The 25701-nt window shown below is 42.7% G+C and overlaps 3 protein-coding genes across 3 annotated transcripts in view; 2 read left to right on the top strand and 1 right to left on the bottom strand.

The window, feature by feature from the left end:
- atl1 (atlastin GTPase 1) overlaps nt 1-3413 on the bottom strand; it is a 63962-nt gene extending 60549 nt beyond the window's left edge. The window contains exon 1 of the mRNA XM_046308028.1: nt 3278-3413. Within this exon, the coding sequence (XP_046163984.1) occupies nt 3278-3311 (34 nt within the window). The 5' untranslated portion in view covers nt 3312-3413. The remainder of the gene's footprint in view (nt 1-3277) is intronic.
- Nucleotides 1-25701, top strand: part of LOC124001333 (deubiquitinase DESI2-like) — a 1147470-nt gene that overhangs the window by 691468 nt on the left and 430301 nt on the right. The gene's annotated exons all lie outside the window — the stretch shown is intronic.
- Nucleotides 13798-25701, top strand: part of map4k5 (mitogen-activated protein kinase kinase kinase kinase 5) — a 121456-nt gene continuing 109552 nt past the window's right edge. The window contains 3 exon segments of the mRNA XM_046308051.1: nt 13798-14134; nt 15046-15331; nt 24261-24318. Coding sequence (XP_046164007.1) covers nt 15224-15331; nt 24261-24318 — 166 coding nt within the window. The 5' untranslated portion in view covers nt 13798-14134; nt 15046-15223.

Here is a 25701-nt window from a genome sequence, read left to right as displayed (position 1 = left end):
TGGCTGTCCATCGGTGTGTGTGGTTGACAATAGCCAATATTTCATCATGTTCCTTCCTCAAAGTAATGTCTTGGGTTAGCATGAACAGGTTAGCTGGCTGCTAACACAGAGAAGTGTTGATAGATAGAACTCTCTCTCTCTGACAACAATGTAAGGATATCATCAACCACTTCAAGCTCTAATTCTGCATTTGTAAGATCAGATGACGTAAGAGATGAGAGATTTGTATGACATAACAAACATATCAACGTGTGTCCCAAATGGCACCCTATTCCCTATGAAGTGCACTACGTTACATACTAGCCCTGTTGGACCCTGGTCACAGGTAGTGCACTACATAGGGAATAGGATGCAATTTGGGACAGATCCCAAATCACATTAAACCAAAACTGACTAATACTGTAGGTGGGAAGGGACTGTTTTGGAGCATTAAAACGAATGAAGGGTTCAGAATACAGCTAATAATTTAAACAGTCTTATCCTCCGATGTTTCTCAGGTCTGGACGAGACTGGGGCATGTATTTATTCTCACTAACAAAAGGCCATAGCAACAATGCCTGTCCGAAATTAACAGACAAACTTGTTCTCTCCACATAAATGTTATTTTACAATGACGTTCTCCCCCAGACCAAGTCCTAACCCGGACGACGCCTGGGCCAACTGGAGCAGCGCCCTATGGGACTCACGGCCGGTTGTGATACAGCCTGGAATCAAACCAGGGTCCGTAGTGACGCCTCGAGCACTGAGATGCAGTGCCTTAGACCGCTGTGATGCAGTCTGGACTCAAACCAGGGTCCGTAGTGACGCCTCAAACACTGAGATGCAGTGTCTTAGACCGCTGCGATACAGCCTGGACTCAAACCAGGGTCTGTAGTGACGCCCCGAGCACTGAGATGCAGTGTCTTAGACCGCTGCGATACAGCCTGGAATCAAACCAGGGTCTGTAGTGATGCCCCGAGCACTGAGATGCAGTGTCTTAGACCGCTGCGATACAGCCTGGAATCAAACCAGGGTCTGTAGTGACGCCTCGAGCACTGAGATGCAGTGTCTTAGACCGCTGTGATGCAGTCTGGACTCAAACCAGGGTCTGTAGTGACGCCTCGAACACTGAGATGCAGTGCCTTAGACCGCTGTGATACAGCCTGGAATCAAACCAGGGTCTGTAGTGATGCCTCGAGCACTGCGATGCAGTGCCTTAGACCGCTGTGCCACTCTGGAACCCAATGCTACAATCCCAAATAGCTATTCCCTATGTAGTCCACTACTTTCCACCAGGGCCCACAGGGAAATGGGTTGCCAATTGGGCCCTTATCCACAGTCAAAAGAAGTGCACTACATAGGGAATAGGGTCCCTGGTCACAAGTAGTGCACTACATAGGGAATAGGGTCCCTGGTCACAAGTAGTGCACTACATAGGGAATAGGGTCCCTGGTCACAAGTAGTGCACTACATAGGGAATAGGGTCCCTGGTCACAAGTAGTGCACTACATAGGAATAGGGTCTCTGGTCACAAGTAGTGCACTACATAGGGAATAGGGTCCCTGGTCACAAGTAGTGCACTACATAGGGAATAGGGTCCCTGGTCACAAGTAGTGCACTACATAGGGAATAGGGTCCCTGGTCACAAGTAGTGCACTACATAGGGAATAGGGTCCCTGGTCACAAGTAGTGCACTACATAGGGAATAGGGTCCCTGGTCACAAGTAGTGCACTACATAGGGAATAGGGTCCCTGGTCACAAGTAGTGCACTACATAGGGAATAGGGTCCCTGGTCACAAGTAGTGCACTACATAGGGAATAGGGTCCCTGGTCACAAGTAGTGCACTACATAGGGAATAGGGTCCCTGGTCACAAGTAGTGCACTACATTACATACTAGCCCTATGGACCCTGGTCAAAAGTAGTGCACTACATTACATACTAGCCCTATGGACCCTGGTCAAAAGTAGTGCACTACATTACATACTAGCCCTATGGACCCTGGTCAAAAGTAGTGCACTACATTACATACTAGCCCTATGGACCCTGGTCAAAAAGTAGTGCACTACATTACATACTAGCCCTATGGACCCTGGTCAAAAAGTAGTGCACTACATTACATACTAGCCCTATGGGGACCCTGGTCAAAAATTTGTGCACTACATTACATACTAGCCCTATGGACCCTGGTCAAAAAGTAGTGCACTACATTACATAGTGCGCTACATAGGGAACAAGGTGCCAAACCCAACCTCCAGACGAGCTGCTCCTTGTTCCTTTTCTTCAGCGCAGCTTCAGACATCAGTCGAGCCAGAGTATAGGTCTACTCTATGGTAAATGTGACTGGGTCCATGCTCATGGTTCCTCTTGTTTCAGCGCAGCTTCAGACATCAGTCGAGCCAGAGTATAGGTCTACTCTATGGTAAATGTGACTGGGTCCATGCTCATGGTTCCTCTTGTTTCAGCGCAGCTTCAGACATCAGTCGAGCCAGAGTATAGGTCTACTCTACGGTAAATGTGACTGGGTCCATGCTCATGGTTCCTCAGTTCTCTCGGATAATAAGCTATAGCATTTCATACCACCCTACGGTTTCCAACCCAGTCTTCTTAGCTATCATGATATGCTACATTATGCCTGGGCAGCTCTTAGTCTGTCTAATGACGCTGGTTATAACAAGCTCGTTTTTACTATGTGATAACAGACCCAAATGATGTGGCACAATTGGTGTTTATCAAACAGATATGAGAAAAAACATCAATAGAAAAAACCAAAGATATACATGTCGATAGCTGTGAGTGAAATGTAACGGTAAGGACGATGTCATCTGTTTGCTTCAGGTTCACCCGTACCCCCTATCGCGTGTAGCATCGCCTTGACAGGTATTTCATTATCCAATACTGGTTCATTCTAGAGTTGTGTTTGTACTGCTGTCTTTCGTTATTCTATGCCGGAATCATTCCAAAGGGTGCGTGGATCGGGATGCTTAGACAGACACTGCACTGGCCTGTAGAGTGAATATAGTAGACGCTTGGCTTGGGTTTATATTAGTTTATCAGTGAGACTTGGTTGGGTCTGGTCCAGGCCAGCGTTTCTGCTGTGGTTGAGAATTGAATAGATATATAATATCGATTTGTTCTGACAACAACATGCAAACATTGCAACGACTGCTACACCATGATTACATACACAAACATCCCTTCAGCGGCATTGCTGAGCCTCTCCGGAGCCTAGTGAACCCCTTATTATGCGGTCTGCAGATTACCAATTTAGTACTCTTCATAATTATGAACCACTCACCCCAGCTGTCTCTGTCTTCACGGTTTCTCGCCATGGTGTTCCTTGCTGTTGACTGTATGTGCAATCCTAAACGGCTGTCATGTAGACACCGGAGCAATGGATGAGCCTATTCAATCCGACACCGAGGAGAAGGCTCATAAAAGGGAGGATGCTGAAGCTGACGGGAGTTGGGTGTGCAGTATCTGTATCCGCCGCCAGTAGGTGCTGTTTCAATGGTTGTCGTTTGTGTGTGTGTGGGGGGGCGCGTTATAAAGCTACTGCTAACTAAAAAAAAACAATTTTTTAAAACAATATATATATACACTACCGGTCAAAAGTATTAGAACACCTACTCATTCAAGGGTTTTTCTTTATTTGTACTATTTTCTACATTGTAGAATAACAGTGAAGACATCAAAACTATGAAATAACATATATGGAATCGTGTAGTAACCAAAAAAGTGTTAAACATAAAAAAATATATATTTTATATTTGAGATTCTTGATATAGTCACCCTTTGCCTTGATGACAGCTTTGCACACTCTTGGCATTCTCTCAACCAGCTTCATCTGGTAGTCACATGGAATGCATTTCAATTAACAGGTGTGCCTTGTTAAAAGTTCATTTTTGGAATTTCTTTCCTTCTTAATGCGTTTGAGCCAATCACTTGTGTTGTGACCAGGTAGGGGTGGTATACAGAAGACAGTCCTATTTGGTGAAAGACCAAATCCATATTATGGCAAGAACAGCTCAAATAAACAAAGAGAAACGACAGTCCATCATTACTTTAAAACATGAAGGTCAGTCAATACGGAACATTTCAGAAACTTTGAACATTTCTTCAAGTGCAGTTCTCAAAAACCATCAAGCGCTGTGATGAAACTGGCTCTCATGAGGACCACAGGAAAGGAAGACCCAGAGTTACCTCTGCTGCAGAGGATACGTTCATTAGAGTTACCAGCCTCAGAAATTGCAGCCCAAATAAATACTTCAAGTTCAAGTAACAGACACATCTCAACATCAACTGTTCAGAGGAGACTGTGTGAATCAGGCCTTCATGGTCAAATTGCTGCAAAGAAACCACTACTAAAGGACACCAATAAGAAGAAGAGACTTGCTTGGGTCAAGAAACACGAGCAATGAACATTAGACCAGTGGAGATTTTTGGTTCCAACCCCCGTTTCCTTGTGAGATGCGGTGAGGGTGAACAGATGATCGCTGCATGTGTATTTCCCACCGTGAAGCATGGAGGAGGAGGTGTCATGGTGTGGGGGTGCTTTGCTGGTGACACTGTCTGGGATTTATTTAGAATTCAAGGCACACTTAAACAGCATAGCTATCACAGCATTAGGCAGTGATACACCATCCCATCTGGTTTGGCCTTAGTGGGACAATAATTTGTTTATCAACAGGATAGTGACCCAAAACACCTCCAGGCTGTGTAAGGGCTATTTTACCAAGGAGAGTGATGGAGTGCTGCATCAGATGACCTGGCCTCCACAATAACACGACCTCAACCCAACTGAGATGGTTTGGATGAGTTGGACTGAATGAGTAGGTGTTCTAAAACTTTTTACCGGTAGTGTATGTATATACAGTGCCTTGAGAAAGTATTCGGCCCCCTTGAACTTTGCGACCTTTTGCCACATTTCATGCTTCAAACATAAAGATATAAAACTGTATTTTTTTGTGAAGAATCAACAACAAGTGGGACACAATCATGAAGTGGAACGACATTTATTGGATATTTCAAACTTTTCAAACTTTTTTAAAGTTCAAGCGACCGAATACTTTCGCAAGGCACTGTATATTTTTTAATTATTGCAGAAAAAAACCAGTAAACAATACATACAAGGAGTATACATACAGACAATGATAATATATGAAACTAATGACAGATTATACAACTATACAACTAATTAGAGATTATACAACTATACAACTAATTAGAGATTATACAACTATACAACTAATTACAGATTATACAACTAATTACAGATTATACAACTAATTACAGATTATACAATTTTGCAACTAATTACAGATTATACAACTAATTACAGATTATACAACTAATTACAGATTATACAACTATGCAACTAATTACAGATTATACAACTATACAACTAATTACAGATTATACAACTATGCAACTAATTACAGATTATACAACTATACAACTAATTACAGATTATACAACTATGCAACTAATTACAGATTATACAACTATACAACTAATTACAGATTATACAACTAATTACAGATTATACAACTATACAACTAATTACAGATTTTACAACTAATTACAGATTATACAACTATACAACTAATTACAGATTATGCAAAGACCTTAGGATGCACACATGTGGATTGTTTTAAGAGCTTTCTTATTAGACAAATGTTGAATTAATGTACTGCTAGAATTCCTTACAGAAAACACGGAAGAGTGGATTTATATTCGTGAATTTACATATATGAATATTACCTTTTTTCATTAGCATAATTAGATTTATGAGGTAAAATTGTTTTTCTATATCCTTTTTACAGTTAAGGAAACCGAGCAGCACATTTTCCCATAAAAACAAAAGTCATCAAGTATATTAACAATTATAAATCAATGAATATCTTTCCATAGTTTCTTTAAATGTAGACAATGCCAAAATAAAAGCTAAACTGTTTCTGGATACTCCACACAAAGGACAGTTAATGTTAATGTCTTTTTTTAGTTTCTTCAGGTATTGATTCACAGGGTCATACTTATGGATCGTTCTGAAAGAGACCTCTTTCACCTTGTTAACAAGCAGGTGTTTGTGTAGTAATAAACATACTTTTTTCCCAACAGACATTATTGACAAATGTATTCCAGTAAGTTGTGACATAGAGGTCTGGTTACACCTCTAAATAACATGAGTTCCAGATGGAATAGCATCAGAGACTATGGAGAACTCTCTAGGAGGGCAGGTCAACAAGGTGAGGTCTGGTTACACCTCTAAATAACATGAGAGTTCCAGATGGAATAGCATCAGAGACTATGGAGAACTCTCTAGGTGTAACAGGGATATTGTAACGAGATTTTTTTTTTTTTATCCTCATAACTTGAGTAACAATCCTTCTGCATTCAAAAGTTGACTCACCAGCAGGATATGATTATTAAACCAGTTCTTTAAAAAATAAAGACTTGTTTCTCTACAAAACATTGTTATTGTTACATATGAAATACCTACGCAGGGGAAAATTATGTTTATATATTAACAACCACGCTAAGAATATTAGTCTCTGAAAAGCAGATCATTTAGTAGGAATCTGATTAATGTTATAGTTACTATAGTTACAAAGTAACGAGAGAAGATATGAGGGACGAAATTCCAAATTGAAGTTGGATTCTTTCATCTTTATCTTAATAATTTATTAACTTTTGTTTTTGTACACAGAACTTATTAAATTCCATTAAAGAGGATGTTGTATGATATATTTTATAAGTTACATTAACAAACATTTGCAGTATTTGGGCTGCGTGTAGGGGACCGGGCAGTATTTGGGCGTGTAGGGGACCGGGCCGCGTGTAGGGGACCGGGCCGCGTGTAGGGGACCGGGCCGCGTGTAGGGGACTGGGCCGCATAAGTAAGTCTGGAGATACCTTCAACTTTAGAAAGCAGTACTCAACCTTTCAAGGATAAATCCCTCTCCAACCAATAGTTGAACTTCTTTTAGTTTTTTTTCAATAATAGGTATGAAATTGAATGAGCATCTTTCCTGTTGACCCTTACATATGGTTATCCCAAGGTACGTTACTTTTTCCTAGACTGGAATATTGCATATCACACTGTCTTTAAGGGCAAACAATTCACATGTATTAATTTTTAGACAAAGACCAGATGCTTTGGAAAAAATATTTATCACATCGACTGCTCTAGGAATCTGGTCAGCATCTTTCAAAATGAGGGTGGTGTCATCTGCAAGCTGACTTATGATAATATCTCTGTCAGCAATAGAGACCCCTTTTTAATATCTCTGTCATCAATATAGATCCCTTTTAATATCTCTGTCAGCAATATAGATCCCTTTTTAATATCTCTGTCATCAATATAGATCCCTTTTAATATCTCTGTCAGCAATATAGATCCCTTTTAATATCTCTGTCAGCAATAGAGACCCCTTTTAATATCTCTGTCAGCAATATAGATCCCTTTTAATATCTCTGTCAGCAATATAGATCCCTTTTAATATCTCTGTCATCAATATAGATCCCTTTTAATATCTCTGTCAGCAATATAGATCCCTTTTAATATCTCTGTCATCAATATAGATCCCTTTTAATATCTCTGTCAGCAATATAGATCCCTTTTAATATCTCTGTCAGCAATATAGATCCCTTTTAATATCTCTGTCAGCAATATAGATCCCTTTTAATATCTCTGTCAGCAATAGAGATCCCTTTTAATATCTCTGTCAGCAATAGAGATCCCTTTTTAATATATCTGTCAGCAATAGAGATCCCTTTTAGGTTCATGCTCTACAACATCCGCAGAGTATGACCCTGCCTCATACAGGAAGCGGCGCAGGTCCTAATCCAGGCACTTGTCATCTCCCGTCTGGATTACTGCAACTCGCTTTTGGCTGGGCTCCCTGCCTGTGCCATTAAACCCCTACAACTCATCCAGAACACCGCAGCCCGTCTGGTGTTCAACCTTCCCAAGTTCTCTCACGTCACCCCGCTCCTCCGCTCTCTCCACTGGCTTCCAGTTGAAGCTCGCATCCGCTACAAGACCATGGTGCTTGCCTACGGAGCTGTGAGGGGAACGGCACCTCAGTACCTCCAGGCTCTGATCAGGCCCTACACCCAAACAAGGGCACTGCGTTCATCCACCTCTGGCCTGCTCGCCTCCCTACCACTGAGGAAGTACAGTTCCCGCTCAGCCCAGTCAAAACTGTTCGCTGCTCTGGCCCCCCAATGGTGGAACAAACTCCCTCACGATGCCAGGACAGCGGAGTCAATCACCACCTTCCAGAGACACCTGAAACCCCACCTCTTTAAGGAATACCTAGGATAGGATAAAGTAATCCTTCTCACCCCCCCCCCTTAAAAGATTTAGATGCACTATTGTAAAGTGGCTGTTCCACTGGATGTCATAAGGTGAATGCACCAATTTGTAAGTCGCTCTGGATAAGAGCGTCTGCTAAATGACTTAAATGTAATGTAAATGTTAATATCTCTGTCAGCAATAGAGACCCCTTTTAATATCTCTGTCAGCAATAGAGATCCATTTTTAATATCTCTGTCAGCAATAGAGATCCCTTTTTAATATCTCTGTCATCAATAGAGATCCCTTTTTAATATCTCTGTGTCACGTTCTGACCTTTATTTCCTTTGTTGTGTCGTTATTTAGTATGGTCAGGGCGTGAGTTGGGGTGGACAGTCTGTTTGTTTTTCTATGATTTTGGGATTTCTATGTTTCGGCCTAGTATGGTTCTCAATCAGAGGCAGGTATCATTAGTTGTCTTGGATTGAGAATCACACTTAGGTAGCCTGGGTTTCACTGTTTGTTTGTGCGTGATTATCTATGTTAGTTGCTTGTGTCAGCACAGTTCTCATTATAGCTTCACGGTCGTTATTCGTTTATTGTTTTGTATAGTTTGTATTCAGTTGTTCAGTGCTTTCTTTAATTAAAAAAGCATCATGAACACAAACCACGCTACATTTTGGTCCGCTCCTTATGATGATCGTGACACTCTGTCAGCTATAGAGATCCCTTTTTAATATATCTGTCAGTTATATAGATCCCTTTTTAATATCTCTGTCAGCAATATAGATCCCTTTTTAATATCTCTGTCAGCAATATAGATCCCTTTTTATATCTCTGTCAGCAATAGAGACCCCTTTTAATATCTCTGTCAGCAATAGAGACCCCTTTTAATATCCCTGTCAGCAATAGAGACCCCTTTTAAATCGCTTGATTTAACAAAACTTGTAAGAAGTTGGGTTGCAAGCAGGAAGAGGTAAGGCAAAAGTGGGCACCCTTGTCTAATTCCTCTTTTCAAATCAAATCTAGGAGAAGTGCCATGCTTCACGGAATTGTTCCCATTCATATCATGGATCGCCGGGGGCAACCTACCTGCCCTCCATGACACCTATAACACCCGATGTCACAGGAAGGCAAAAAAGATCATTAAGGACAACAACCACCCGAGCCACTGCCTGTTCACCCCGCTACCATCCAGAAGGCGAGGTCAGTACAGGTGCATCAAAGCAGGGACAGAGAGACTGAGAAACAGCTTCTATCTCAAGGCCATCAGACAGTTAAACAGCTTCTATCTCAAGGCCATCAGACTGTTAAACAGCTTCTATCTCAAGGCCATCAGACTGTTAAACAGCTTCTATCTCAAGGCCATCAGACTGTTAAACAGCTTCTATCTCAAGGCCATCAGACTGTTAAACAGCAATCACTGACTCAGAGAGGCTGCTGCCTGCATTGAGACCCAATCAATCACTGGCCACTTTAATAAATGGTTCAAAAGTCACTTTAAAAAATGCCAATTTAAATAATGTCACTTTAATAATGTTTACATATCTTCCATTAGTCATATCATATGTATATACTGTATAGTGTATAAAAAGATACCATCTACTGCATCTTGCCTGTGCCGCTCAGCCATCGCTCATCCATATATTTATATGTACATATATTCTCATTCACCCCTTTAGATTTGTGTGTATTAGGTCGTTGTTGGGGAATTGTTAGATTACTTGTTAGATATTACTGCACTGGAGGAACTAGAAGCACAAGCATTTCGCTACACTCGCATTTACATCTGTTAACCATGTGACCAATAACATCTGTTAACCATGTGACCAATAACATCTGTTAACCATGTGACCAATAACATCTGTTAACCATGTGACCAATAACATCTGTTAACCATGTGACCAATAACATCTGTTAACCATGTGACCAATAACATCTGTTAACCATGTGACCAATAACATCTGTTAACCATGTGACCAATAACATCTGTTAACCATGTGACCAATAACATCTGTTAACCATGTGACCAATAACATCTGCTAACCATGTGACCAATAACATCTGTTAACCATGTGACCAATAACATCTGTTAACCATGTGACCAATAACATCTGTTAACCATGTGACCAATAACATCTGTTAACTATGTGACCAATAACATCTGTTAACCATGTGACCAATAACATCTGTTAACCATGTGACCAATAACATCTGTTAACCATGTGACCAATAACATCTGTTAACCATGTGACCAATAACATCTGTTAACCATGTGACCAATAACATCTGTTAACCATGTGACCAATAACATCTGTTAACCATGTGACCAATAACATCTGTTAACTATGTGACCAATAACATCTGTTAACCATGTGACCAATAACATCTGTTAACTATGTGACCAATAACATCTGTTAACCATGTGTATGTGACCAATAACATCTGTTAACCATGTGTATGTGACCAATAACATCTGTTAACCATGTGACCAATAACATCTGTTAACCATGTGACCAATAACATCTGTTAACCATGTGACCAATAACATCTGTTAACTATGTGACCAATAACATCTGTTAACTATGTGACCAATAACATCTGTTAACCATGTGACCAATAACATCTGTTAACCATGTGACCAATAACATCTGTTAACCATGTGACCAATAACATCTGTTAACCATGTGACCAATAACATCTGTTAACCATGTGACCAATAACATCTGTTAACCATGTGACCAATAACATCTGTTAACTATGTGACCAATAACATCTGTTAACCATGTGACCAATAACATCTGTTAACTATGTGACCAATAACATCTGTTAACCATGTGTATGTGACCAATAACATCTGTTAACCATGTGTATGTGACCAATAACATCTGTTAACCATGTGACCAATAACATCTGTTAACCATGTGTATGTGACCAATAACATCTGTTAACCATGTGACCAATAACATCTGTTAACCATGTGACCAATAACATCTGTTAACCATGTGTATGTGACCAATAACATCTGTTAACCATGTGTATGTGACCAATAACATCTGTTAACCATGTGTATGTGACCAATAACATCTGTTAACCATGTGACCAATAACATCTGTTAACCATGTGTATGTGACCAATATCATCTGTTAACCATGTGACCAATAACATCTGTTAACCATGTGACCAATAACATCTGTTAACCATGTGACCAATAACATCTGTTAACCATGTGACCAATAACATCTGTTAACCATGTGACCAATAACATCTGTTAACCATGTGACCAATAACATCTGCTAACCATGTGTATGTGACCAATAACATCTGCTAACCATGTGTATGTGACCAATAACATCTGCATGTGACCAATAACATCTGCTAACCATGTGTATGTGACCAATAACATCTGCTAACCATGTGTATGTGACCAATAACATCTGCTAACCATGTGACCAATAACATCTGTTAACCATGTGACCAATAACATCTGTTAACCATGTGACCAATAACATCTGCTAACCATGTGTATGTGACCAATAACATCTGCTAACCATGTGTATGTGACCAATAACATCTGCTAACCATGTGTATGTGACCAATAACATCTGTTAACCATGTGTATGTGACCAATAACATCTGTTAACCATGTGACCAATAACATCTGTTAACCATGTGTATGTGACCAATAACATCTGATTTGATTCAAAAGAGTTTTAATAGTACTACAAAAGAATTCCCCAAAACCACATTTCTCCAGGGAGAGAAATACAAACTCATGTTCCACTGTATCGAAGGCTTTATAAAAGTCTGAGTTTTATTGTCTTCTATCTTTGAAGATTAGATCAGAATAGTCACCAGTTGGATATGATTCGATTTTTAAGTACAGTTCCCGCTCAGCCCAGTCAAAACTGTTCGCTGCTCTGGCCCCCCAATGGTGGAACAAACTCCCTCACGACGCCAGGACAGCGGAGTCAATCACCACCTTCCGGAGACACCTGAAACCCCACCTCTTCAAGGAATACCTAGGATAGGATAAGTAATCCTTCTCACCCCCCCCCCCCTTTAAGATTTAGATGCACTATTGTAAAGTGACTGTTCTACTGGATGTCATAAGGTGAATGCACCAATTTGTATGTCGCTCTGGATAAGAGCGTCTGCTAAATGACTTAAATGTAAATGTAAGTGTTAAATTTATTTTATTTTTATTTAACCTTTATTTAACCAGGTAGGCTAGTTGAGAACAAGTTCTCATTTGCAACTACGACCTGGCTAAGATAAAGCATAGCAGTGTGAACAGACAACAGAGTTACACATGGAGTAAACAATTAACAAGTCAATAACACAGTAGAAAAAAAAGAGTCTATATACATTGTGTGCAAAAGGCATGAGGAGGTAGGCGAATAATTACAATTTTGCAAATTAGTGATAAATGATCAGATGGTCATGTACAGGTAGAGATTTTGGTGTACAAAAGAGCAGAAAAGTAAATAAATGTAAATCCCCAGTATGGGGATGAGGTAGGTAAAATTGGGTGGGCTATTTACCGATAGACTATGTACAGCTGCAGTGATCGGTTAGCTGCTCAGATAGCAGATGTTTGAAGTTGGTGAGGGAGATAAATATATATGTGTGTTCCTCGTGAATCCAGATTGGGTCTCTTCTATAATTGAGTCCAATACTGCCTTCATTCTTTTTGCAAATATAGAGGCTAATATTTTGTAGTCGTTATTGTAGTCGTTATTGATCAGATAGATTGGACGCCAATTATCGCGGAGAAGCAAGTCTTTCTTGGGATTAGGTATTAATGTAATCAGACCTGGAGTCAAACTAGGAGGGAGAGCATTATTTGCAATGCTTTCAGAAAAGACCTCTAACAGAAATTGAGAAAACGTTGTGTAAAACTCAGCAGATATACCATCAGTCCCAGGAGACTTATTATTTTTAAGGTGTTCAATAGAATAAATGATGTGTTAAAATATAATAGGGTGATTAAACTGTTTCCCCTCAGCCTCCCCAATTGATTTCACATCCCCCAGAGAGTAAAAAAAAGATTTGAGGACACCTCACAATACTTAGAACTATAAATGATAATTCATACAGTAATAACTGGGAGCTTTTTAAATATGAGGTTGGAAAATATTTATGAAAATATGTGGGTAGAGTAGAGAGCTGAAGAAGAAAGTGTAATTACCACTCTAAAAAATAATACAATTCAACAATTAAATATGAATGGTCTCATCACAGAATATCCCAAATTAATCTTTAATTTTAGTTGTAATTTCTACAGGAATTTCTAGTTGTATTCTTCTCTGTTACAGTTGCTTGCTTGTATCACTAGGTGGCAGTAGTCGCACGTCATATATCAGAGTGGCAGTCATTTCGTCTGGACAAAAACAAAGCTGTCAATAGATTTTTTTTGATCGATTCAATGATGCTAGTTGTTGATATTCTTGCAATCTAGTTAGCGTTTACAGTTGAACGCATGGGTGACAATAAAGTACATTTCTCCTAGTTAGTAGCAGCAGCTCGTACTGTCAACAGGAGGAAATGACGTGATAACGTCGAAAACGTGAGGTGACAATAAAGTACATTTCCCCTAGTTAGTAGCAGCTCGCACTGTCAACAGGAGGAAATGACGTGATAACGTCGAAAACGTGAGGTTGGGACTTCCAGCCGAGATAAGTTTTTTATTTTGTTGCCGTTGCTGAGTGAGCAGCCAGCAAGAAGTTTACACTTTCTCTGAGGAATAAATAATACTTTTATGTTTTTTTTTTTAAATATTTTTTTTTTGTTGCGGGGGGATGAAAAGGAATTGAACATATGACTTTTTGTATGTCAACGTATATGGAGTAATTGGTAAGTGGAGCAGACGTTGGATTAGCTAACGGCTAGTTAGCTCATGTTAGTTGCTGGGTAATGCTAAATAGATTGCTAGCAAGGCTGACTATTCTTGGTCATGGAGTGGAAGGCCGAGACACTTGTTAGTTTCTACATGGTAGTTAATTGCACTCGTCTGGTGTCCCATTTTCTGAATGTGTATATTTTATTAGAGAAGGAGGATGAAAAACAGAAGTTTAGATAACGTTACGTGTTTTGGGAGAAAAAAAAACAGTTTAATAATATCGCTCCGGTAGCTATAGTAACCAACTAATTTGTTTAACTCTCTTACGTTAAGCAATTCTGTTGAACTATAACGTTATATACATTCAATGATCAATCTATATTGTTTATCTGCTGACTTTCTTTCGTAAGCTAACGTTAGCCGTTTGGAAGTTAGTTACTGTTTGCTTAGCTTGCTATCCTCTAGCTAACCGGCTGGTCAGCAAATCAGACGGTCTTTTGTTGTGGAATTATATCTGTGGTTTGTAGCTACCTTTTTTTAAAGTTTCATTAGTAACGTTAGTATGTACAGGATACACATAGTATAACTTACAATACAACGTCCAACGACATGCTTTACTTGCATGTACCTTCTCAACAATGCAACAACAAAAATAAATGACAAAACATAAGAATACGAACATAAAGTAAATCTCAAAGTATAATAAACGTTATAACATTAGTATAATAATGGAAGGCACAATTTATAGTGCAATTTTAACGTGTTTTGGGAAGTGGGGGGGGGGTTGGTGGGAAAGTGTTTAAATTGTGCAGTATTTAGCAACACTGTGTGTGTGTGTGTGTGTGTGTGTGTGTGTGCAGTTCAAGGCACGAAGCTATTAGCTAGAGGTTTCCTCATTAACTTTTCTTCTCTGTCTCATTGGCAGGAAATGGACCAGAGGCCAGATTTGGAAGCAACACTTCTGCAGCTTTAGAGAAGCAAGTTATCACAACTTGAAGTACTCCCCTCGAATGATAGTGACGTGTATTTGCACAAGCTAACTAGCTAGCTAAATGTAAAGTAGCTAGGTGTTGACAAGCTATCCAGCCAATTAGCTAGCTGATATGGATATCTTTCCAAGACCTAGTGGAGAAATTCAAAGAAAAAACCCACAGCAGGATTTCGAGCTCATTCAACGAGTGGGGAGCGGCACATATGGAGATGTGTACAAGGTATTTTTGTTAAGCTACCATCAAACTGAATAAACAGTCTGTATTAGATTTGGGTGTTCTGAATTTAGATCTTTGTCTCACCAAAACAAACACACACACACATCTGTTGGGAGGCACGAGAAACCTGTACTTGAGTGCTTCTATCCCCTATCTAATTCCTATTGAAATCTGGCCAGAGTTACTGACATGAAGTTGTCAAGGTAGGATTACACTCCCCCAGGCCCGTAGTTCATTTCTCTTTCTCTCAATGTGTTAAAGCTTTTATATCCAAGATGTTAGTAAAGTTCTGTGATGGCGGTGTGTATGTTGTATAGCCTACTAGCACCTTGATGCAAAGCACTGAACCTTTACTGTTGTCAGTTTGCCAGTAGTTACAGGGGCATTTTAGTTTTTGAATGGAAACTAAAGTGAATGCTCATCTACATGGCATGTGAAGTATTTCGTTATCTGTTTTCAACTATGTCTTTGCAGCCTGAAGTCAATAGGAAACGTATACCTAGGTATGTTATCAAGCTCTGAAGTTATCCATTTTTCTTAATTCGCTTTTGCCTGTTTTGATGGGACCTGTCTTGTGAAGTTTTATAGAGGATTTTATTTAGAGTGGTGAGTCACCTACCACAAAGGCTTTCATTTACTCCTAATGAGTTAAACATCTGGCCACCATGTTATCGCTCTGGTGTTTTGGGTTCCATATACAGTAGCTGAAGGACACGGCAGTCTACCCCAGGGATCTTCATCTAGATTATTTTTCTTCTTTTTTTTTTCTTCTGGAGCGGATAGTTGGAGGGTGAGTTGGGACGGAACATAATTACAAATCATTTGTAGACTGCAAATTGACCGCAAGAAGCCACAAACAGATATAATATTTGACTAAAACAGTCATTTCAAACCTTGCTTACATTTGTACAATTTCACGTCGTGTATTTCTACTATTGCGTGGGAATACATGAACAGATTTCTTAAATAAAAAAAAATCACTTGGAGCTGATTTAATAATAATAATAATAATAATAATAATATGCCATTTAGCAGACGCTTTTATCCAAAGCGACTTACAGTCATGTGTGCATACATTCTACGTATGGGTGGTCCCGGGGATCGAACCCACTACCCTGGCGTTACAAGCACCATGCTCTACCAACTGAGCTACAGAAGGACCACATGTTTCTTGTTGTTGTCTTTTATGTGCAACAAGGAAAATCCCACACGTGATGTAGCAACGACATTGAATAGAAGTTTTTTTTACGTCTAACCTATTTTTATATCAGGTAGTAGCTACACCGTTAGATTGAACCAATATCTTTACTCTGAAGGTCTTTCGTATGTTTCGATGACGTTGTCAGAACATTGCTTAGCAGTTCCACATACTTGGATGTACAGTCAGAAACCAGAAGCATTCTATGGTAGCGATGATGTACACAGTACACTGCTTTAAAACCGGGAAGAAGGATTCATTTGGGAAACCCAATGCCTTTCTGATGTTATTCGGCTGCCAGAAAAACATTAACTTTGTCAGGTCATTTATCATAGTAACCCTGTGTTGTATTTAGTTTCCCCAGTATGGACCACCAGACTTATTTAATGTAGGATACATCTGTAACCCATGGTTATTTCCCAAATGGCACCATATTCCCTATATAGTGCACTGTTTCCGACCAGAGCACTATGGGCCCTGGTAAAGTAGTGCACTATTTAGGGAATAGTGTTATTTCACCAAATGGCACCATATTCCCCATATAGTGCACTATTTCCGACCAGAGCACTATGGGCCCTGGTAAAGTAGTGCACTATTTAGGGAATAGAGTGTTATTTCCCAAATGGCACCATATTCCCTATATAGTGCACTATTTCTGACCAGAGCACTATGGGCCCTGGTAAAGTAGTGCACTATTTAGGGAATAGAGTGTTATTTCCCAAATGGCACCATATTCCCTATATAGTGCACTATTTCCGACCAGAGCACTATGGGCCCTGGTAAAGTAGTGCACTATTTAGGGAATAGGGTGCCATTTGGGAAATAACCCATGTCATAAAGCATTGTACTGCAACCCCCCCCTCCCCCCGCCTCAGTTATTGTTTGCTGGAGCATGTGGCTAAAGTAGAAGTTGGATGGATTGGTAGGGAAAGATAGGTGCGATCCAGCGCCAGTTTCTCATTTTCCTGGCAAAGCTATGAGGAGAGAGTATTAACAAAGGAACAATTTATTGGATCGGACTTTGAGCCTTCCAATCTAGACATTTTCCTGTCTGTTCCCAAGTTCAAAATCACAAGTGTGCAGACAGTTGCATTTCAACTTTTTTTTCCTTTTTTTTTAAAAAGTGTTCTTGTTTACCTCTTTGTAATGGATTTCTTGGCTACCAATTTGCTCCAGTGTGTGATAGTTGAAGCTGCCAGTCTGTCAAGCCCTCGCCGCACTAAGTCATCTGTGGAAGGCTAGTCCCACCCCAGACACAGAGCCCCCACAGCCCACTGGTGGAATGCAGTGCCTGGTATTTTCCCCAGGGCCGTGAACACGCAAGCCAAGTTCCAAATGGCACCCTATTCCCAATTTAGTGCACTATTTATGACCAGGACACTTAGGGAATAGGGTACCATTTGACATGCACTAAGTCATCTGTGGAAGGCTTGTCCCACCCCAGACACAGAGCCCCCACAGCCCACTGGTGGAATGCAGTGCCTGGTATTTTCCCCAGGGCCATGAACACGCAAGCCAAGTTCCAAATGGCACCCTATTCCCAATTTAGTGCACTATTTCTGACCAGGACACTTAGGGAATAGGGTACCGTTTGACATGCAGACCGGGACTACGGCAGGCAGAGTGAAATACGATCAGGTCCTTGTCTAAACATGTGCCCAGAATGGGAGTGTACTTTTCTGTACTGACAGCGGGAGATACTTCAAATTTGAAAAGTCCTTCCCATAAACAATGACTTTGCATTTACATTTACATTTAAGTCATTTAGCAGACGCTCTTATCCAGAGCGACTTACAAATTGGTGCATTCACCTTATGACATCCAGTGGAACAGTCACTTTACAATAGTGCTTCTAAAACTTAAGGGGGGGGTGAGAGGGATTACTTATCCTATCCTAGGTATTCCTTAAAGAGGTGGGGTTTCAGGTGTCTCCGGAAGGTGGTGATTGACTCCGCTGTCCTGGCGTCGTGAGGGAGTTTGTTCCACCATTGGGGGGCCAGGGCAGCGAACAGTTTTGACTGGGCAGAGCGGGAGCTGTACTTCCTCAGTGGTAGGGAGGCGAGCAGGCCAGAGGTGGATGAACGCAGTGCCCTTGTTTGGGTGTAGGGCCTGATCAGAGCCTGGAGGTACTGAGGTGCCGTTCCCCTCACAGCTCCGTAGGCAAGCACCATGGTCTTGTAGCGGATGCGAGCTTCAACTGGAAGCCAGTGGAGAGAACGGAGGAGCGGGGTGACGTGAGAGAACTTGGGAAGGTTGAACACCAGACGGGCTGCGGCGTTCTGGATGAGTTGAAGGGGTTTAATGGCACAGGCAGGGAGCCCAGCCAACAGCGAGTTGCAGTAATCCAGACGGGAGATGACAAGTGCCTGGATTAGGACCTGCGCCGCTTCCTGTGTGAGGCAGGGTCGTACTCTGGGATGTTGTAGAGCATGAACCTACAGGAACGGGCCACCGCCTTGATGTTGGTTGAGAACGACAGGGTGTTGTCCAGGATCATGCCAAGGTTCTTGGCGCTCTGGGAGGAGGACACAATGGAGTTGTCAACCGTGATGGCGAGATCATGGAACGGGCAGTCCTTCCCCGGGAGGAAGAGCAGCTCCGTCTTGCCGAGGTTCAGCTTGAGGTGGTGATCCGTCATCCACACTGATATGTCTGCCAGACATGCAGAGATGCGATTCGCCACCTGGTCATCAGAAGGGGAAAGGAGAAGATTAATTGTGTGTCGTCTGCATAGCAATGATAAGAGAGACCATGTGAGGTTATGACAGAGCCAAGTGACTTGGTGTATAGCGAGAATAGGAGAGGGCCAAGAACAGAGCCCTGGGGGACACCAGTGGTGAGAGCGCGTGGTGAGGAGACAGATTCTCGCCACGCCACCTGGTAGGAGCGACCTGTCAGGTAGGACGCAATCCAAGCGTGGACTGCGCCGGAGATGCCCAACTCGGAGAGGGTGGAGAGGAGGATCTGATGGTTCACAGTATCGAAGGCAGCCGATAGATCTAGAAGGATGAGAGCAGAGGAGAGAGAGTTAGCTTTAGCAGTGCGGAGCGCCTCCGTGATACAGAGGAGAGCAGTCTCAGTTGAATGACTAGTCTTGAAACCTGACTGATTTCGATCAAGAAGGTCATTCAGAGAGAGATAGCGGGAGAGCTGGCCAAGGACGGCACGTTCAAGAGTTTTGAAGAGAAAAGAAAGAAGGGATACTGGTCTGTAATTGTTGACATCGGAGGGATCGAGTGTAGGTTTTTTCAGAAGGGGTGCAACTCTCGCTCTCTTGAAGACGGAAGGGACGTAGCCAGCGGTCAGGGATGAGTTGATGAGCGAGGTGAGGTAAGGGAGAAGGTCTCCGGAAATGGTCTGGAGGAGAGAGGAGGGGATAGGGTCAAGCGGGCAGGTTGTTGGGCGGCCGGCCGTCACAAGACGCGAGATTTCATCTGGAGAGAGAGGGGAGAAAGAGGTCAGAGCACAGGGTAGGGCAGTGTGAGCAGAACCAGCGGTGTCGTTTGACTTAGCAAACGAGGATCGGATGTCGTCGACCTTCTTTTCAAAATGGTTGACGAAGTCATCTGCAGAGAGGGGGGAGGGGGATTCAGGAGGGAGGAGAGAGGTGGCAAAGAGCTTCCTAGGGTTAGAGGCAGATGCTTGGAATTTAGCGTGGTAGAAAGTGGCTTTAGCAGCAGAGACAGAGGAGGAAAATGTAGAGAGGAGGGAGTGAAAGGATGCCAGGTCCGCAGGGAGGCGAGTTTTCCTCCATTTCCGCTCGGCTGCCCGGAGCCCTGTTCGGTGAGCTCGCAATGAGTCATCGAGCCACGGAGCGGGAGGGGAGGACCGAGCCGGCCTGGAGGATAGGGGACATAGAGAGTCAAGGGATGCAGAGAGGGAGGAGAGGAGGGTTGAGGAGGCAGAATCAGGAGATAGGTGGGAGAAGGTTTGAGCGGAGGGAAGAGATGATAGGATGGAAGAGGAGAGAGTAGCGGGGAGAGAGAGCGAAGGTTGGGACGGCGCGATACCATCCGAGTAGGGGCAGTAGGGGCAGTGTGGGAGGTGTTGGATGAGAGCGAGAGGGAAAAGGATACAAGGTAGTGGTCGGAGACTTGGAGGGGAGTTGCAATGAGGTTAGTGGAAGAACAGCATCTAGTAAAGATGAGGTCGAAAGGGCGTATTGCCTGGAATTGTGAGTAGGGGGGAAGGTGAGAGGGTGAGGTCAAAAGAGGAGAGGAGTGGAAAGAAGGAGGCAGAGAGGAAAGAGTCAAAGGTAGACTGGGGAGGTTAAATGAACTCTGCCTTGTTGAGAACTGTGAGAGGTGAGCCGTCCACTCAGGAAAGGAGCATTTTTATCAAGGCATCAAGCTCATTGACTGAGGAACTCTCCTGAGGGAACCTGGAGGGCGATAAATGATAAGGATGTTAAGCTTTGAAAGGGCTAGTAACTGTGACAGCATGGAATTCAAAGGAGGCGATAGACAGATGGGTTAAGGGGGGCAGAAAGAGAGAATGACCACTTGGGAGAGATGAGGATCCCAGCGTTGGGCTGATTTTGTTGTAATGTGCATAGATGAACTCTGCCTTGTTGAATTTGAGAAATGTCACACCGGTTTGAAGAGGAAGGTAGTTCCTGGACCTCTTGGAGCGATGAATCCTCCCTTCGTGGAAATTCAATGAAAGTAGACTGAGCATCTCTATCAGAGTGCAATACCAGAGAGGGAGACGTGTGCGTGGTGGGGGGGCTTGGTCATGTGGGGGGGTGGCTGTTTGTGGCGGTGGTCGGACTTGGCTGTGATTGTGGGTGGGGTTGGGGTTACTTGGCTGTGGGGGTGGCGGGACTTGGCTGTGTGGGGGTGGTGGGACATGGCTAAGACAAAATAATGGACTTTTGCTTTTCATCCTGAAATCAGAGGTCTTTTTTTATTTACACCTTTTATTTAAACTAGACAAGTCAGTTAAGAACAAATTCTTATTTACAAGGAACAGTGCCAGCCTTGTTCAGGGGCAGAATGACAGATTTTTACCTTGTCAGCTCGGGGATTCGATCTAGCAACCTTTCGGTTACTGGCCCAACGCTCTAACCACTAGGCTACCTGCCTCCCCCCTCTAACCACTAGGCTACCTGCCTCCCCCTCTAACCACTAGGCTACCTGCCTCCCCCCTCTAACCACTAGGCTACCTGCCTCCCCCCTCTAACCACTAGGCTACCTGCTGGTTACTGGCCCAACGCTCTAACCACTAGGCTACCTGCCTCCCCCCTCTAACCACTAGGCTACCTGCTGGTTACTGGCCCAACGCTCTAACCACTAGGCTACCTACCTCCCCCCTCTAACCACTAGGCTACCTGCCGTCTTAAGTTCAACATAAGTACAAAACCTTTTGCACATACAGCTTTGCCTAGTCTCTGTATGTCTTGTGTGATGTTGTTTGAATATCTTAAAGGGATACTTTGAGACGTATATATATTTTTAGCCCCTTTTCATGGTATCCAATTGGTAGTTAGTCTTGTTTAATCGCTGCAACTCCCGTATGGACTCGAGAGGCGAAGGTAGAGAGCCGTGCATCTTCCGAAACACAACCCAACCAAGCCGCACTGCCTCTTGACACAAAGCCAACTTAACCCGGAAGCCAGCCGCACTGCCTCTTGACACAATGCCCACTTAACCCGGAAGCCAGCTGCACCAATGTGTCGGAGGAAACACCGTACACCTGGCGACCTGGTCAGCGTGCACTGCGCCCGGCCCGCCACAGGAGTCGCTAGTGCACGGTGAGACAAGGACATCCTTGCCGGCCAAACCCTCCCCTAACCCGGACAACGCTGGGACAATTGTGCGTCGACCCATTGGTCTCCCGGTCACGGCCTGCTGCGACAGAGCCTGCACTCGAACCCAGAATGTACAGTTTGAATTTCAATCCTTAGACCACTGTACTGCGATGCAGTGCCTTAGACCACTGCGTTACTCGGGAGGCATGAAACCTTATTTACATAAGTATTCAGACCCTTTGAGACTCAACTGAGCTCCCGTGCATCCTGTTTCCATTGATCATCCTTGAGATGTTTCTACAACTTGACTGGAGTCCACTTGAGGTACATTCAATTCATTGGACATGATTTGGAAAGGCACACACCTGTCTATATAAGGTCCCCTAGTTGACAGTGCATGTCAGAGTAAAAACTAAGCCGTGAGGTTGAAGGAATTGTCTGTAGAGCTCCGGGACAGGATTGTGTCAAGGCACAAGGGTACCAAAACATTTCTGTGCCATTTTGAAGGTCCCCAAGAAAAGTGGCCTTCATCATTGTTAAATGGAAGAAGTTTGAAACCACCAAGACTCTTCCTAGAGCTGGCCGCCCAGCCAAACTGAGCAATTGGGGGAGAAGGGCCTTGGTCAGGGATGTGACCAAGAACCCAATGGTCACTCTGCCAGAGTTCCTTTGTGGAGATGTTTGTCCTTCTGGAAGGTTATCCCATCTCTGCAGCACTCCACCAATCAGGCCTTTATGGTAGAGTAGCCAGACGGAAGCCACTTCTTTGTAAAAGGCACATGACAGCCCGCTTGGAGTTTGCCAGAAGGCACCTCAAGACGCTCAGACCATGAGAAACAAGATTCTCTGGTCTGATGAAACCAAGATTGAACTCTTTGACTTGAATGCAAGCGTCACATCTAGAGGAAACCTGGCACCATCCCTATGGTGAAGCATGGTGGTGGCAGCATCCCTACGGTGAAGCGTGGTGGCAGCATCATGCTGTGGGGATGTTTTACAGCGGCAGGGACTGAGAGACTAGTCAGGATCGAGGGAAAGATGAACAGAGATCCTTGATGAAAAGCTTCTCCAGAGCACTCAGGACCTCCGAATGGAGGGCAACGGCTCTAAGCACACAGCCAAGACAACGCAGGAGTGGCTTCGGGACAAGTCTGAATGTCCTTGAGTGACCCAGCCAGAGCCCGGACTTGAACCCGATCAAACATCTCTGGAGAGACCTGAAAATAGCTTTGCAGCGACGCTCCCCATCCCAACCCGACAGAGATTGAGAATCTGCAGAGAAGAGAGTGGAAACACTCCCCAAATCCAGGTGTGCCAAGCTTGTAGCGTCATACCCAAGAAGATTTGAGGCTAATCGCTGCCAAAGGTGCTTCAACAAAGTACTGAGTAAATGGGCTGAATACTTGTGTAAATGTGATAATTTCAACAATAAAAAAAAAATATATATTTTAGAATAAGGCTGTAACGTAACAAAATGTGGGAAAGTCAAAGGCTCTGCCTTTAGGATATGCCTTTAGGAGACAGCGTCTTGAGCTGGATGGCGACCGACTTACTCCAGATGGGGACCTAATGCTGTCTGGTGATTTTTTTTTTTTTTTTTTTTTAACCTTTATTTTACCAGGCAAGTCTGTTAAGAACATATTCTTATTTTCAATGACGGCCTGGGAACAGTGGGTTAACTGCCTGTTCAGGGGCAGAACGACAGATTTGTACCTTGTCAGCTCGGGGGTTTGAACTCACAACCTTCCGGTTACTAGTCCAACGCTCTAACCACTAGGCTAAGCTGCTGCCCCCATTGAACTGAACTAACTAGAGACTAATAGATGGGGATATACAGTAACGTCAGTAACGTCCCCCCCCCCCCCCCTAATATAGGCCTATCTGATAACAGGAGTTTCGTGATATTGTGCAACTATTTTTTTCACTTCCCATTCCCCAACAATGACTGGCTCCCCGGTCCACACTCTCTTCTCTCTCTCTTTCAGGCTCGAAACATTCAAACGGGAGAGCTTGCTGCTGTCAAGATTATTAAACTGGAGCCAGGTGAGTTGGATAGAACTACAATTCCTCTCTACTTCTCTAATATGCATGAAAATGACCCCCTTTGAATTAACTCTGAAGGATTTAAAGAAACTCAAAATATTAAACATTATTTTAACAACATTTATTTGTGGTTTACAGGATATTTTCTTTAAATTTAGCCTTTATTTAACTAGGCAAGTCAGTTAAGAACAAATTCTTCATTACAATGACCCCAGCCAAACCGGGATGATGCTGGGGCAACTGTGCGCCGCCCTATGTGACTCCCAATCACGGCCGGTTGTGATACAGCCTGGAATCGAACCAGGGTCTGTAGTGACGCCTCGAGCACTGACATGCAGTGCCTTAGACCTCTGCGCCACTCGGGAGCCCAATATCCACCAAAAGAACCAACTATATCCTGTATAAATATGACAGTGAATAGTTTAGTTTACCTTCTTAGGTACAACTTAACTGACTTGCCTCGTTAAATGAAGGTTAAATAAAATGCATTAAGAAGGAAAGAAATACCACAAATTAACATTTTAAGGAGGCACACTTGATAATTGAAATACATTCCAGGTACCTTTTATAAAGCTGGTTGAGAGAATGCCAAGTGTGCAAGGCTGTCATCAAGGCAAAGGGGTGGCTATTTCAAGAATCTGAAATATACAAATATATTTTATATGTTTAACACTTGTTAGGTTACTACATGATTCCATATGTGTTATTTCATAGTTTTGATCTCTTCACTATTATTCTACAATGTAGAAAATAGTACAAATAAAGAAATATCATTGAATGAGTAGGTGTTGTAAAACATTTGACCGTTTGTGTGTGTGTGTGTGTGCTTACATTCATTCATGCATACTTACATGCATACTTGCATGCATACATACAGTGGGGCAAAAAAGTATTTAGTCAGCCACCAATTGTGCAAGTTCTCCCACTTAAAAAGATGGGAGGGGCCTGTAATTTTCATCATAGGTACACTTCAACTATGATAGACAAAATGAGAGAATAAAAATCCAGAAAATCACATTGTAGGATTTGTAATGAATTTATTTGCAAATGATGGTGGAAAATAAGTATTTGGTCAATAACAAAAGTTTATCTCAATACTTTGTTAAATACCCTTTGTTGGCAATGACAGAGGTCAAATGTTTTCTATAAGTCTTCACAAGGTTTTCACACACTGTTGCTGGTGCATGCAGATCTCCTCTAGAGCATTGATGTTTTGGGGCTGTTGCTGGGCAACCTGGACTTTCAACTCCCTCCAAAGATTTTCTATGGGGTTGAGATCTGGAGACTGGCTAGGCCACTCCAGGACCTTGAAATGCTTCTTACGAAGCCACTCCTTCATTGCCCGGGCGGTGTGTTTGGGATCATTGTCATGCGGAAAGACCC

Source organism: Oncorhynchus gorbuscha, linkage group LG17 (assembly GCF_021184085.1).
Source record: "Oncorhynchus gorbuscha isolate QuinsamMale2020 ecotype Even-year linkage group LG17, OgorEven_v1.0, whole genome shotgun sequence".
NCBI classification, from domain to species: domain Eukaryota; kingdom Metazoa; phylum Chordata; class Actinopteri; order Salmoniformes; family Salmonidae; genus Oncorhynchus; species Oncorhynchus gorbuscha.
Note: the sequence above shows the minus strand (reverse complement) of the source record. Positions and strands in the feature narration are given on the sequence as shown.